This window comes from Chelon labrosus (assembly GCF_963514085.1).
Source record: "Chelon labrosus genome assembly, chromosome: 24".
In the NCBI taxonomy this organism is placed as follows: Eukaryota; Metazoa; Chordata; class Actinopteri; order Mugiliformes; family Mugilidae; genus Chelon; species Chelon labrosus.
The window spans coordinates 10454562-10467875 of record NC_140357.1 but is presented as its reverse complement, the minus strand read 5'-3'; the positions used below and the strand labels follow the sequence as shown (position 1 = coordinate 10467875).

Below are 13314 nucleotides of genomic sequence, written 5' to 3'. Positions count from 1 at the left end.
CCACAAAGTGACCTCCACATTTTCACAATGGGAAAACTGTGAATACATCACATTTGCATAGACTTGTGTGTTAAAAAGTTCATTCAAGAATAAATATGTTTACACATGACAGTCTTCATTCTCCCCTCATCAGGAGTTCCATTAGAAAACGCAAATGACCACTGACGTCAACATTTTGTTATGCATACGCTGATACTTAGGTGAAGTCTCTGAGTACTTTCATCTCACTGAAAAATCTGGAAACCAGAAGATGCACTGTAAAAATGGCTACAACGAGAGGCTCCATTAAGGAATTTGACATGCACTAATGAAAATTGGATATAAGAGAAATACTGGAAAAAATGGAAACAGAAGATGTACTGTTTAAATATAACTAGGAGACACTGTAAAATAACACTGTAAAATAGCTACAAGGACATACACTGTAAAAATAACTATAACTATACAGGATTCATTTGTGTGTTCGGATTGCCCAGATCAGATCTTAATGCAAGGTCTGAACAGGTATTCATTAAATTCAAAGCAGAGACTCAGACATACTGTGGTAACAAACTGGACATCAGCCGATTTATTAATGTTTCTGTAAAATCCAGAATTACAAACAGTGACAACTGAAAAACATTTTTCAAAGTTCAGACAAAAATTTACATTAACCTGTTTCAGATCTGCATGAGTTATATTAAAATCTATATTTTGAAAGATATATCAAAAGCTTATGTAACAAAAAGTACAGTCCATGATAAATAAGAAGAAGCAACTTACCCATATAACAACTTGCAATGGTCCTTATGGAAAACCTAAAAGTGCCATTAATTGCCTTTATTTTCACATTAAAACATTGCCTTTAAGTTTTTCTGAAGGGTGCAGAGCTCTTAATTTTGTTTCGCAGACATTTTTTAAATGAAGTTTCTGTAACCGGTCTGTGAAGAGTAAAGTACACCAAAGCAATGTATAGATGAAAAGTGTCTGCTATTGTGACAATCTGCCAAATTTTTTTTCTAATCTACATCTCTGACAATGGCACATAAGTAGCTCCATGTAAAAACTGCTACATGCTTCTTTTCAAATGAAATAAATGTTTTGGGGAAAAAGGAGTAAAATAACTGGAAACTCCAGTAAATACAGACGTGAAGACACACATTAGAATATAGTTGGAACATAATGATAGACAATCAGCAATGAGAAATAACAGAAAGGGTTGCTGATGCTGACTGATTAATGTGTCTAAATAATTCAGGAGAGGAACTGATCTTTACTTGTCGATGCTATTAGAATAGTTTGTGCAGCTCTGTTGAGAGTCTTAAATCTCTTCACTCCACCTCCCAGTAACATGGTCCAGTCAGAGTCTCTCTACACACAAGCTGCTGCTGATTCAACCTCTCTGGATCATCAGGACTCAGCTCATCCTCTCTGAACTCACACCATCCAGTTTACCACAATGATTCCCAACTGTAGAGAGAAGGAGAAACAACTCTTGATGCTGTGAATTCGCATATCCATGACAAAGACAGTTTGATTGTATGTGTGAGAAAATGTAGAAATTTTGATTTTGGAGCAGCTGTGGAGCTAAGCCAGCTTCCTTTCAGCTCTCATGTTAACGTGTTGGAGCTGGAAGCTCACAGACCTGCAGAGACTTTTAGCATCAAGTCTGTTTCCTCTGCAGATTTCTCTCAAGTCCACAGAGGAAATAAACTGCTGAGAGTCATGAACGCTTCATTACCGCACAAACACTTTAGTGATGGATTTACAGCTGTTCCATTTAAATAAAGAGTCTGAGTGTGTTGATGAACATCTCATGTGTTTCTAAAGCATCAGCTGACTAATAAACATTGAAGATATCTGATGAAACTAATGACAGAGATACAGATGTGATGACTGGACCTCAGCAGAGGTTCTGCTCTGTATAAAGACCACATGGTTACTAAATGTAATGATGGTTCTGTGATTTACAGGCTTCAGTCAGACTGATCTCAGAGCTGTGACAAAGATGAAACTGATCAGTTGTTTAGTTTTGAGGTGAGAGAACACTCTCTGTCTCTGTATTTCTGTCCAATCCTGAAGTTTGTCATCATTCTCCTCTCACAGCTTCACTGAGAGAAACAACTGCAGATTTACAGGAAACACTGGATATTGTTTTCTAACTGTGTTTACTACAATACCATGGAAAGAAGTACAAGATAAGATAAACTCATTTATTCTCTCTACTGACCTCAGAGTCTCCAGTCTACAGTCTGGACTCTCCTTAAGATCAGACAGCGGCTTCACACCAGAATCCTGCAGCTTATTTCCACTCAGGTCCAGCTCTCTAAGATGGGAGGGGTTGGACTTCAGAGCCGAGACCAGATAATCACAGGTGATCCTTGACAAACTGCAGTTACTCAGTCTGAAAAAGGAAACTATGTATGTTTAGAGGACATGTACAAAACATCAAAAACCAAAGTGATGATGGTTTGAGTCACTGATCAAACAGAAACACTAAACATGTTTCCAGTTTGTCCACTGTCAGGATTTCCATATTTTCTATCTTTCACTCTATATTTTTGGGTTTCAACAAAATTCACCTTAATTTTTTGCTATAATTGACAATTGAAAGATTGAAGTATTTCAATAATGGACAGCTTCATCAATAATTTAAAAATAAATAAGTTAGTTGTTGTCCTGGTTTAAATTTGAAAAACATGAGGTCAAACTGAAGGTGAACATAAAATGTGTCATAGTTTCATAGTGAATCTTCAAGTGGAGGATTTCTCTTCTTCTATGGTTTTAAATGTGTCACTCAACATGCTCTGCCACAGTCAATGGAATAAACTATAGAAGACAAAAAACAGACTTTACGATGAAGATCCTCAGTGTGGATCAGTAGAATATCAGCCTGATGTCTGTAGATTAGTGTCAACACAACTTTCACATCATATTAATCTGAGCACACAAATAAAACATGATGTCTGACCTCAGAGTCTCCAGTCTCCAGTCTGGACTCTCCAGAAAACCACACAGATGCTTCACTCCTGAATCCCTCAGTTTGCAGTTGTAACTCAGGTCCAGATGTTTCAGATGGGAGGGGTTGGACTTCAGAGCTGAGACCAGAGAATTACAGCTGATCTCTGACAAATGGCAGTCCTTCAATCTGAAAAAAAAGAGTAAAAGTTTAGATGTTAGTTTAGAAGACAAAGTTCCAGCTTGAAATCATTCAGTGCTTTATAACCTCTTCAGAGCTGAAGAAGGTTCAGAAAGTACAAGTTTAGAAAATAGAAACATCTGAACCAACATGAAGCAGCTTCAATCAGTCAAATAGAACAATAGAAAAAGAGCTCTCATTAATATTAATGACAACAAGCTGCTGCTTTAATAAAAACATAATGACTTCAGCTCTGAAACTCTGACAGCTCCACCAGTGGATCCATCTATACAAACTTCATGTTGACAACAAAAACAAGTAAAAACCCTCTGACATTTATTTTATCCATGCGTTTCACTATTTGTGATATTTTATAGACGGAAGTATAATAAACAAAAGACACCTTTATCAATAAAACCAATATATGATTGGACATTACGCAAAAATGAAGGTGAAAATCTGTTGTGTTAGAGTGAGTGATCCAGTAGAAGATTTCTAGTCTTATTTCATTTTTTAAACATGTAGTTCAATATGACTTTGCCACAGTCAATGGACTAAACCACAGAAGAAGAATACAGACATTACCTTGAAGATCCTCAGTGTGGATTAGGGTTGGGCGGTATGACGGTATTATACCGTGTGACGGTATAAAAGTGTCTACCGGTAGAGATTTTGCAATACCATTTATACCGGAGAAAGAGCAGATGTCTGCGGCATCTCTGAGTCACTGTAATTACACCACCTCAACACACGGGGCACTGTAGGCATTGCAGCAGACTGCTTACTGTGGTTGCAGGAGCACGACGAAGAAGAAACAGCTTTACCAGAGCCCGTCTACGGAGAGCCTCGCCACTCTCTATTAAGTCCCATTGTAACGAACAGTTTAGAAGCCGGAAGTTCACTGAGAGTGGAACTTCTCCCCTTATTAGACATTCTCTGGCTTTACCTAAGTGATAACAATCATGGCGGAGGCGGAGAGTGAACATCATGAGGAAACGGAGGCAGCCTGACCCACCCATGACGAAGAGGAGGAGGAACTCGTTCCGAAAAGGGGTGTGGAACTTTTTCAGATTTAGAAAATCTGACAATGAACAAAAAGTGATACTCTGCAAAGAGTGTCGCGTGACTGTTGCTGCTGGAGGTGGAAACACCGGTAACCTCTTCCACCGCTTAAAGTTAAAACATGCGAAGCAGTATTATATTATTATATTTTCTTTAAGATAATGTTATGGTAAATAAAAGAGGCAAATGATCAAATGCGACAGTATGGTTATTTTAAGCCATTAATTGAATTTACAGGCGAAAAAAACCATACCGCGATATATACCGTTACCGTGATATGAAATTACTCATACCGTGATATAAGATTTTGCTCATACCGCCCAACCCTAGTGTGGATCAGTAGAATATCAGCCTGATGTCTGTAGATTAGTGTCAACACAACTTTCACGTCATATTAATCTGAGCAAACAAATAAAACATGATGTCTGACCTCAGAGTCTCCAGTCTACAGTCTGGACTCTCCAGAAAACCACACAGATGCTTCACTCCTGAATCCTGCAGGTTGATGTTTTCGCTCAGGTCCAGATGTTTCAGATGGGAGGGGTTGGACTTCAGAGCTGAGACCAGAGAAATACAGCTGAACCCTGTCAAGCTGCAACGAATCAAACTGAATACAGAATAAAAGATGTTAGTTTAGAAGATAAAGTTCCCGCTTAAAATCATTCAGCGTGTCATCACCTCTTCAACGCTGAAGAAGGTTCAGAAAGTACAAATTTAGAAACTCTAAACATCTGAACCAACAGGAAGCAGCTTCAGTCAGTCAAATACAACAAAAGAAAAAGAGTTCTCATTAATATTAATGACAATAAGCTGCTGCTTCAATAAAGATGTTGTGACTTCAGCTCTGAAACTCTGACAGCTCCACCAGTGGATTCATCTATACAAACTCATGTTGACCAACAAACACAAGTAAAAATCCTCTGACATTTATTTCACTGTCTACTCAAAGTTCAGAAAAACACCAAATATGGAAATGTTGATAAAACGATGATCAAAACTCTAAAATATGTTCATGTTATGATGGAGACATTTAAATTAGGACTAAACATGAAAATACATTTCATTATTGATCAAATATAAAGTGTCCATCAGAGTTTTCAGAGGACAAGGTGACGTCTTCAAACTGATTTCTGACCAACGGTCAAATATCCAAAGATATTCAGTTTGAAATGAGAGAAACCAGAGAAAAGAAGAAACTCACTGGAAATTGGAAGAAGAAACTGTTTGACATTGCTCCCTGATCAATGACTTCAACAATTAATCAACTGTCTGAACTGATGCTGCTGGATTTTCTGTTGATTGAAGACTTGATTGATCAATTTCACATTTGATCAGCAGTAAAATGAAATTGTTTCATCTTGGATTTACATATTGCCGTTTCTAAAACATCAAGTGCCTTCATGTTGGAACAAACATGCACACAAATAAAACATGATGTCTGACCTCAGAGTCTCCAGTCTACAGTCTGGACTCTCCAGAAAACCACACAGATGCTTCACTCCTGAATCCTTCAGGTTGTTCTGACTCAGGTCCAGATTTTTGAGATGGGAGGGGTTGGACTTCAGAGCTGAGACCAGAGAATCACAGCTGATCTCTGACAAATGTGAGTCAATCAATCTGAATGAAGAATAAAAGATGTTAGTTTAGCAGACAAAGTTCCATCTTGAAATCATTAAGTGTTTCATAATCTGTTCAGCAGTGAAGAAGGTTCAGAAAGTACAAGTTTAAAAAACAGAAACTCCAAACATCTGAACCAGCAGGAAGCAGCTTCAATCAATCAAATAGAACCAAAGAAAAGGTGCTCTCAATAATATTAATGACAACAAGCTGCTTCAATAAAGATGTAGTGACTTCAGCTCTGAAACTCTGACAGCTCCACCAGTGGATCCATCTATACAAACTCATGTTGACGATCAAACACAAGTAAAAACCCTCTGATATTTATTTCACTTTCTACTCAAAGTTCGGACAAACACCAAATATGGAAATGTTGATAAAATGATGATCAAGACTCTAAAACATGTTCATGTTATGATGGAGAAATTTAAATTAGGAATAAACATGAAAATACATTTCATTATTGATTCATCTGTCATTAATCTTTACAGTAGTTTCATTAGTGATCAAACCAAATCCAAATCAAATATAGTGTAAAGTGTCCATCAGAGTTTTCAGAGGACAAGGTGACATCTTCAAATTGATTTCTGACCAACGCTCTTCAATCCAAAGATATTCAGTTTAAAATGAGAGAAACCAGAGAAAAGATAAAACCGATTAGAAACTGGCATAAAAAAAATGTCTGACATTTCTCTCTGATAAATGACTTCAACAATTAATCAATGGTCAAACTATGCAGTGTATCAATATCGTTTTCCCATACGCCGTACATACGTACTCAATGTGCCGCGGTACCGCAAATTAAGCTGAAGGTGAAAATCGAGTGTGTGAGAGTTTCAAAGTGAATCAGCCAGTGGAGGATTTTTCTTCTTCTATGAAGTTTTTAAATGTGACTGCTGCATTCAATGAACTAAACCACAGAAGAAGAAAACTGACTTTACCATGAAGATCCTCAGTGTGGATCAGTAGAATATCAGCCTGGTGTATGTAGATTAGTGTCAACACAATTTTCACATCATATTAATCTGAGCACACAAACAAAACATGATGTCTGACCTCAGAGTCTCCAATCTACAGTCTGGACTCTTCAGAAAAGCACACAGATGCTTCACTCCTGAATCCTGCAGGTTGTTCTGACTCAGGTCCAGATGTTTCAGATGGGAGGGGTTGGACTTCAGAGCTGTGACCAGAGAATAACAGCTGATCTCTGACAAATGGGAGTCCTTCAATCTGAAAAAAGAATAAAAGATGTTAGTTCAGAAGACAAAGTTCCAGCTTGAAATCATTCAGTGTTTCATCATCTGTTCAGAGCTGAAGAAGGTTCAGAAAGTACAAGTTTAGAAAACAGAAACTCTAAACATCTAAACCAACAGGAAGCAGCTTCATCACTGACATCAAGCTGCTGCTTCAATAAAGACGTAATGAGTTCAGCTTTGAAACTGTGACAGCTGTACCAGTGGATCCATCTATACAAACTCATGTTGACCGACAAACACAAGTAAAAACCCTCTGACATTTATTTCACTGTCTACACAAAGTTCAGAAAAACACAAAATATGGAAATGTTGATAAAATGATGATCAAGACTCTAAAATATGTTCATGTTATGATGGAGAAATTTAAATTAGGAATAAACATGAAAATACATTACATTATTGAATCATCTGTCATTTACCTTTACAATAGTTTAATTAGTTATCAAAACAAATCCAAATCAAATATAAAGTGTCCATCAGAGCTTTCAGAGGACAAGGTCACGTCTTCAAACTGTTTTCTGACCAAGATATTCAGTTTAAAATGACAAAAACCAGAGAAAAGAAGAAACTCATTAGAAACTGGAAGAAGAAACTGTTTGACATTGCTCCCTGATCAATGACTTCAACTATTAATCAACTGTCTGAACTGATGCTGCTGGATTTTCTGTTGACTGAAGAACTGATTGATCAACTTCACAATTTATAAGCAGTAAAATTAAATGGTGGCATCTTGGATTTAAACATTTCAGTTTCTACAACATCGCATGACTTTAAGTGTTGGAACAAACAAATACTGAATATTTGTTTCTATCTCTTTCTGCAAAAACTACAGTTTAAATGTGTTTAAATTTAAACATGTTTCTCTGTAAAATAAACAGGATTTTCATTGTTCATACATCTGATAATAAAATAAATAAAAACTAAAATAAAAAAACAACAACACCCAATTAACTGACCTCAGAGTCTCCAGATTACAGTTTGGACTCTTCAGTCCAGTGCATAGCTGCTCCACGCCTGAATTTTGCAGGTTGTTGTTACTCAGGTCCAGTTCTGTCAGATTAGAGGGCTGGGGGCTGAGAAGTGAGGACAGAGCTTCACAGCTTCTTTTTGAGAGGTTACAGCCACTCAGTCTGCAGAAATGAAGGACAAAGGACAATTCAGACTTTTATTTTCCTTTATTGAAAGATTTCTGTGTATCTATTAATGACTAAAACTCTCTCTCTACATACAAAGCTTTGTTGGAGGCTTTGACCACTGGCAGCAGCTTCAGAAGAGCTTCCTCTGAAGCAAAGTATTTCTTCAGGTCAAACTCGTCCAGATCATTTTCTGTTGACAGTAAGATGAAGACCAGAGCTGACCACTGAGCAGGAGACAGTTTTTCAGTGGAGAGACGTCCTGATTTCAGGGACTGTTGGATCTCCTTCACTAGAGAACGATCATTCAGTTCATTCAGACAGTGGAACAGATTGATGCTTCTCTCTGCAGACAGATTCTCATTGAGCTTCTCCTTGATGTACTGGACTGTTTCCACACTAGTCTGTGAGGTATTTGTCTGCTTCATTAGGCCTCGTAGAAGAGTCTGATTGGTTTGCAGTGAAAGACCCAGGAGGAAGCGGAGGAACAAGTCCAGGTGTCCATTTGGACTCTGTAAAGCTTTGTCCACAGCACTCTGGTGAAGGTGTTTTAGATTTTTTTTTTTAAACATTATACACAAACAGGAAGTTGTTTGTTGTTCTTCCAGCAGATTGACAGCAGACTTGATGAAGGTCTGATGAACATGTAGAGCAGCCAGAAACTCCTGAACACTTAGATGGACAAAGCAGAACACCTTGTCCTGGTACAGTCCACTCTCCTCTTTAAAGATCTGTGTCAACACTCCTGAGTAAACTGAGGCTGCATTGATATCGATGCCACACTCTGTCAGGTCTGATTCATAGAAGATCAGGTTTCCTTTCAGCAGCTGATCAAAAGCCAGTTTTCCCAGAGACTTAATCATCTTCCTGGTCTTTTTATCCCAGTGTGAATCTGTCTCAGATCCTCCATCATACTTGACCTTCTTCACTTTGGTCTGAACCACCAGGAAGTGGATGTACATCTCAGTCAGGGTCTTGGGAAGCTCTCCTCTCTCTCTGGTTTTCAACACATCCTCCAGAACTGTAGCAGAGATCCAGCAGAAGACTGGGATGTGACACATGATGTGGAGGCTTCGTGATGTCTTGATGTGGGAGATGATCCTGCTGGCCTGCTCCTCATCTCTGAATCTCTTCCTGAAGTACTCCTCCTTCTGGCGGTCAGTGAACCCTCTGACCTCTGTCACCATGTCAACACACTCAGGAGGGATCTGATTGGCTGCTGCAGGTCGTGTGGTTATCCAGAGGTGAGCAGAGGGAAGCAGTTTCCCCCTGATGAGGTTTGTCAGCAGCACATCCACTGAGGTGGACTCTGTAACATCAGTCAGGATCTCAGTGTTGTGGAAGTCCAGAGGAAGTCGACACTCATCCAGACCGTCAAAGATGAACATAACCTGGAACTCTTCAAAGCTGCAGATTCCTGCTTCTTGGGTTTCAGTGAAAAAGTGATGAACAAGTTCCACCAAGCTGAACTTTCTCTCTTTCAACACATTCAGCTCTCTGAAAGTCAATGGAAATATGAAGAGGATGTCCTGGTTGGCTTTGTCTTCAGCCCAGTCCAGAGTGAACTTCTGTGTTAAGACTGTTTTCCCAATGCCAGCCACTCCCTTTGTCATCACTCTTCTGATTGGTTTACTTCTTCCAGGTGAGGCTTTAAAGATGTCATCTGGTCTGATGGTTGTTTCTGGTCTGTCTAGTTTCCTGGATGCTGTTTCAATCTGTCTGACCTCATGTTCATCATTGACCTCTGTCGTCTCTCCCTCTGTGATGTAGAGCTCTGTGTAGATCTCATTCAGAAGAGTTGAGTTTCCTGCTTTAGCAATCCCCTCAAACACACACTGGAACTTCTCCTTCAGAGCAGATTTAACTTTACGTTGACAAACTGCAGCTTCATGTTCTGAAGAAATACAACAAATAAGATCAGTGAATAAATTATTTTGAATATATAGTTGTTGTTTTTGTTTCATCTCTTGAGACATTAGTAAATGTTTAATTTATTAATCAGGTTCAGTGTTCAGAGAAATCCTCTTACTGCTCTGAAGACGATCAACCAGCTCCTCCAGCTTCATTCTCCTCAGGAAATTCAGTGTGATCTTCACAAATGCATCTCTGCTGCTCCTCTGCTTTTCATCCTCACCCTCCAACACCTCCTCATCCTCCCTCTGACTCTCTAAGTATTCTGGGTAATCTGGACTCAGATCCCTCTGAATCTTCTTCAGCTCGTTCTTCACAAAAGTGACAATGTTGTCCTCCAGCAGCTGGAACAGAAAACTATATGAATGACAACCAGACTGAAATCATGGAGATAAACATCAGATCCATGTTGGACAGACTGACAGTCCACTGGTCTACAAAGAGCAGCATGGAGATGACGGAAAGTAGCTGTCGTCCATGTACAGACCTTAAATATGGAGTCCAGGTGTGTTTGATGTTGATAAACAGGCTGACCACTGAGAACCTCTGAGCTCTGCTGCTTCACTCTGGACAGAAACAGAAACAACAGTGAGTTAAAGATTGTTCTGAGATGATTGTCCTGATCAGAACAAACTCTGCTGTGACATTTATAAAGAGGTGAAACCAGTGATTAATTTTAAACCTGATGACTGAGGATCACAGAAAGTCCATATAACGTATCTCTATCTCTTTAACTACTGAGTTCTTCATCTTTCAGACAGAAAATGCTTTCCATCTGTTTCCAAACAATTGCACCATGGAGACAAAATGACAGCACCCTGAACAGTTTCCTTCTAGTTTTAAATGTAAAAGACCAGTTGTACTTATATCTTACTTATTTAGAGCAAAGGGCTTTTGTCCTTTAAAGTCAAAGTTGGCTTTCTTTGACAGATCACTCCTCATAGACACACACCTGGGCCCAGATTCAGGTTCAGGTTCAGATGAGCCCAGTTTCTGGTGGATCCTAGTAGACAAAGAGTAATTGACTGTTTTTATCTTTTAAAAGGAACAGATGTGTCAAAGACCAACAAACTTTGAAGAACATTAAAACATTGACATATATAAACTTTGTGTAAGCTTTTGATATACAGAATAAATGCATCCAACCAATGTTGACAACATGAACAGTGCAGGAGAGATGAATTATGTCTCTATAGCACTACACAACATCACAGCTGGGTGTGGACAAAAGTACCAATAATCACAGTGTTGAATGTAGTTTCATATTACATCTTACTCATTTACAGCAGAGGATTCTTCTCTTTTAAAGTCAACAAATTCATCCTTTGACCGATCACTCCTCATAGACACACAGCTGGGTTCAGGTCCAGGTCCAGGTCCAAGTCCAGGTCCAGGTCCACGTTCAGGTCCAGGTTCAGGTCCAGGTTCAGGTCCAGGTTTAGGTCCAGCAGAGTCTGGTCTGTGCTTCTGCTTTGTTCTTCAACACAACACACAAAGATTTGAGTGATAATAATAAAGGAGCAGTGATTTGAGAGTTGAGCTCTGACATGTAGAAGAGTCATGGACAGTTAGAGATGTTCATCTCACCTCTGATCTTTGGTCTGGTTCTCATGTTCCCCACTCAGAGTGGTTTTAGAGGGAGAGACTCCCTCCTCTCTGTCCTCACACTGATCCATGCTGCTGGATTCACATCAGCTTACACACACTTTCTACCTTCACCTGCAGAGGAAACACAAATCATTCACCTGAACATCAACTGAAAATCATCCATGACATAATTTCAGCTGGTCCTCCACTGTCTGGTTCTTATTCTCTGTTTCATATCAGTGTCAGTGAATGCAGACAGAGACTCTACTATTAGGTGTTGTTCTTCTACTATCAGTCCTCTAGATGGAGTCATGAAGCTGCAGAGAAGTGAAGAGCAACAACACAGACACTAACTATGCAACTTCATCTTGGACTTACTAAGACTTACTAGACAGACAGACAGATTTTATTTGTCACATGCACAGTTATACACAGTACAATGCACAGTGAAATGTGTTTTTCTGGTAATAGTGGGGAGAGGAAACGGGGAGAAAAACAAGAGGAGAGGGGAGGAGAAAAAAAAGCACCTCCCAGACGACACTCCTCTGGGGGAGTACGGTGTGGGACCGGGGGAAAAAAACCTCAGCAACATAAGAACATACGAGCACACTTTACAACATAAGAACTAAGGTAAAGTGGCGAAGGCGTGGGATTCTGGGGTAGGAAAGTGTATTGCATATGTGCATGTGTGCAAGTGTCCGTGGGTGCGTGTGTGTACATAAGCCTGGAGAGTCGCTTCGTCTGGCCTACCAATCAGTGCCTCAGTTCGCAGGATGTCATTGCAATAATAGCAGGTTGCCATGGAGACGTCCCTGATCGTGTCCCAGACGGAGTCAACCATCAACAGGTGTCCGTGAAGGAAGGGAGGGAGGAATAGGACAGAGCGTCTCACTGTGATTGTTTGGGTTAGGGCGAGTAGTCGCATTTCAAAATAGACACGACTTACTCTATTTGTCCATTCTGGTCTTCAAATCAATCCATTCGCCTTTGCAAAGCCGAAAGCTTCTCCAAGATGTTTTCCATGTTGCGGTTAGTGACCACAGTCTGAGCACGACCAGCCCTGTCCAAGTTCCATGTTGTGGTTTATACCCACAGTCTGAACGCTAACAGCTCTGCTCACTCCATCAATCATGTCGGGCAGCTTCATGGGGCTTTGGACTGCTGACACCGTCTTCAGAATTTTCCGATACACCAGGGCAGTGCCTAATCCAATCAGCAGATAGCCTGTTATCATGGTTCCGAATATGTAAAGATCCTCGATGTCCTCGACAGAAAGAATCGCCAGGCACACGACCCTCCACTTCTCCCAGGAGTCCATCATGTATCCAGCGGCAAACGTTCCGTTAGGACAGACAGGTTCCCCCTAACCCGAGCTTCTTGTCGAGAAGATTCTGTCAATTGCGTTGAGACTCCAGTTGACCAATTCAATGATTTTAAATTTGGAGAGCAATGAGGAGAGAGGCTCCCAAAGTTTTGAGACAAGACAAGACGAGACGTGAGAAGCAAAGCAGGGAAGATAAGGGAAAGGGGAGCGACAGAGAGATGCGTCCACCTTCGTTGAATGCTGGTGTGAACTAATAATTTATACTGATCCTTGGGATGCATACACAAGTATGATCCAAACTTATTG

At 39.8% G+C, this 13314-nt stretch overlaps 1 protein-coding gene across 1 annotated transcript; it reads right to left on the bottom strand.

The window, feature by feature from the left end:
- Nucleotides 1–683: 683 nt before the first annotated feature.
- Nucleotides 684–11039, bottom strand: LOC311509552 (NACHT, LRR and PYD domains-containing protein 3-like; the record flags this gene model as incomplete). The annotated part of the gene is made up of 10 exons (XM_084574789.1): nt 684–1449; nt 2210–2383; nt 2951–3127; nt 4611–4787; nt 5624–5797; nt 8010–8183; nt 8283–10080; nt 10216–10441; nt 10585–10663; nt 10972–11039. 10 exons carry the CDS (start codon nt 11037–11039, stop codon nt 1431–1433), a joined length of 3066 nt encoding a protein of 1021 aa, XP_084430915.1. The 3' UTR covers nt 684–1430.
- Between the last annotated feature and the right edge of the window lie 2275 nt (nt 11040–13314).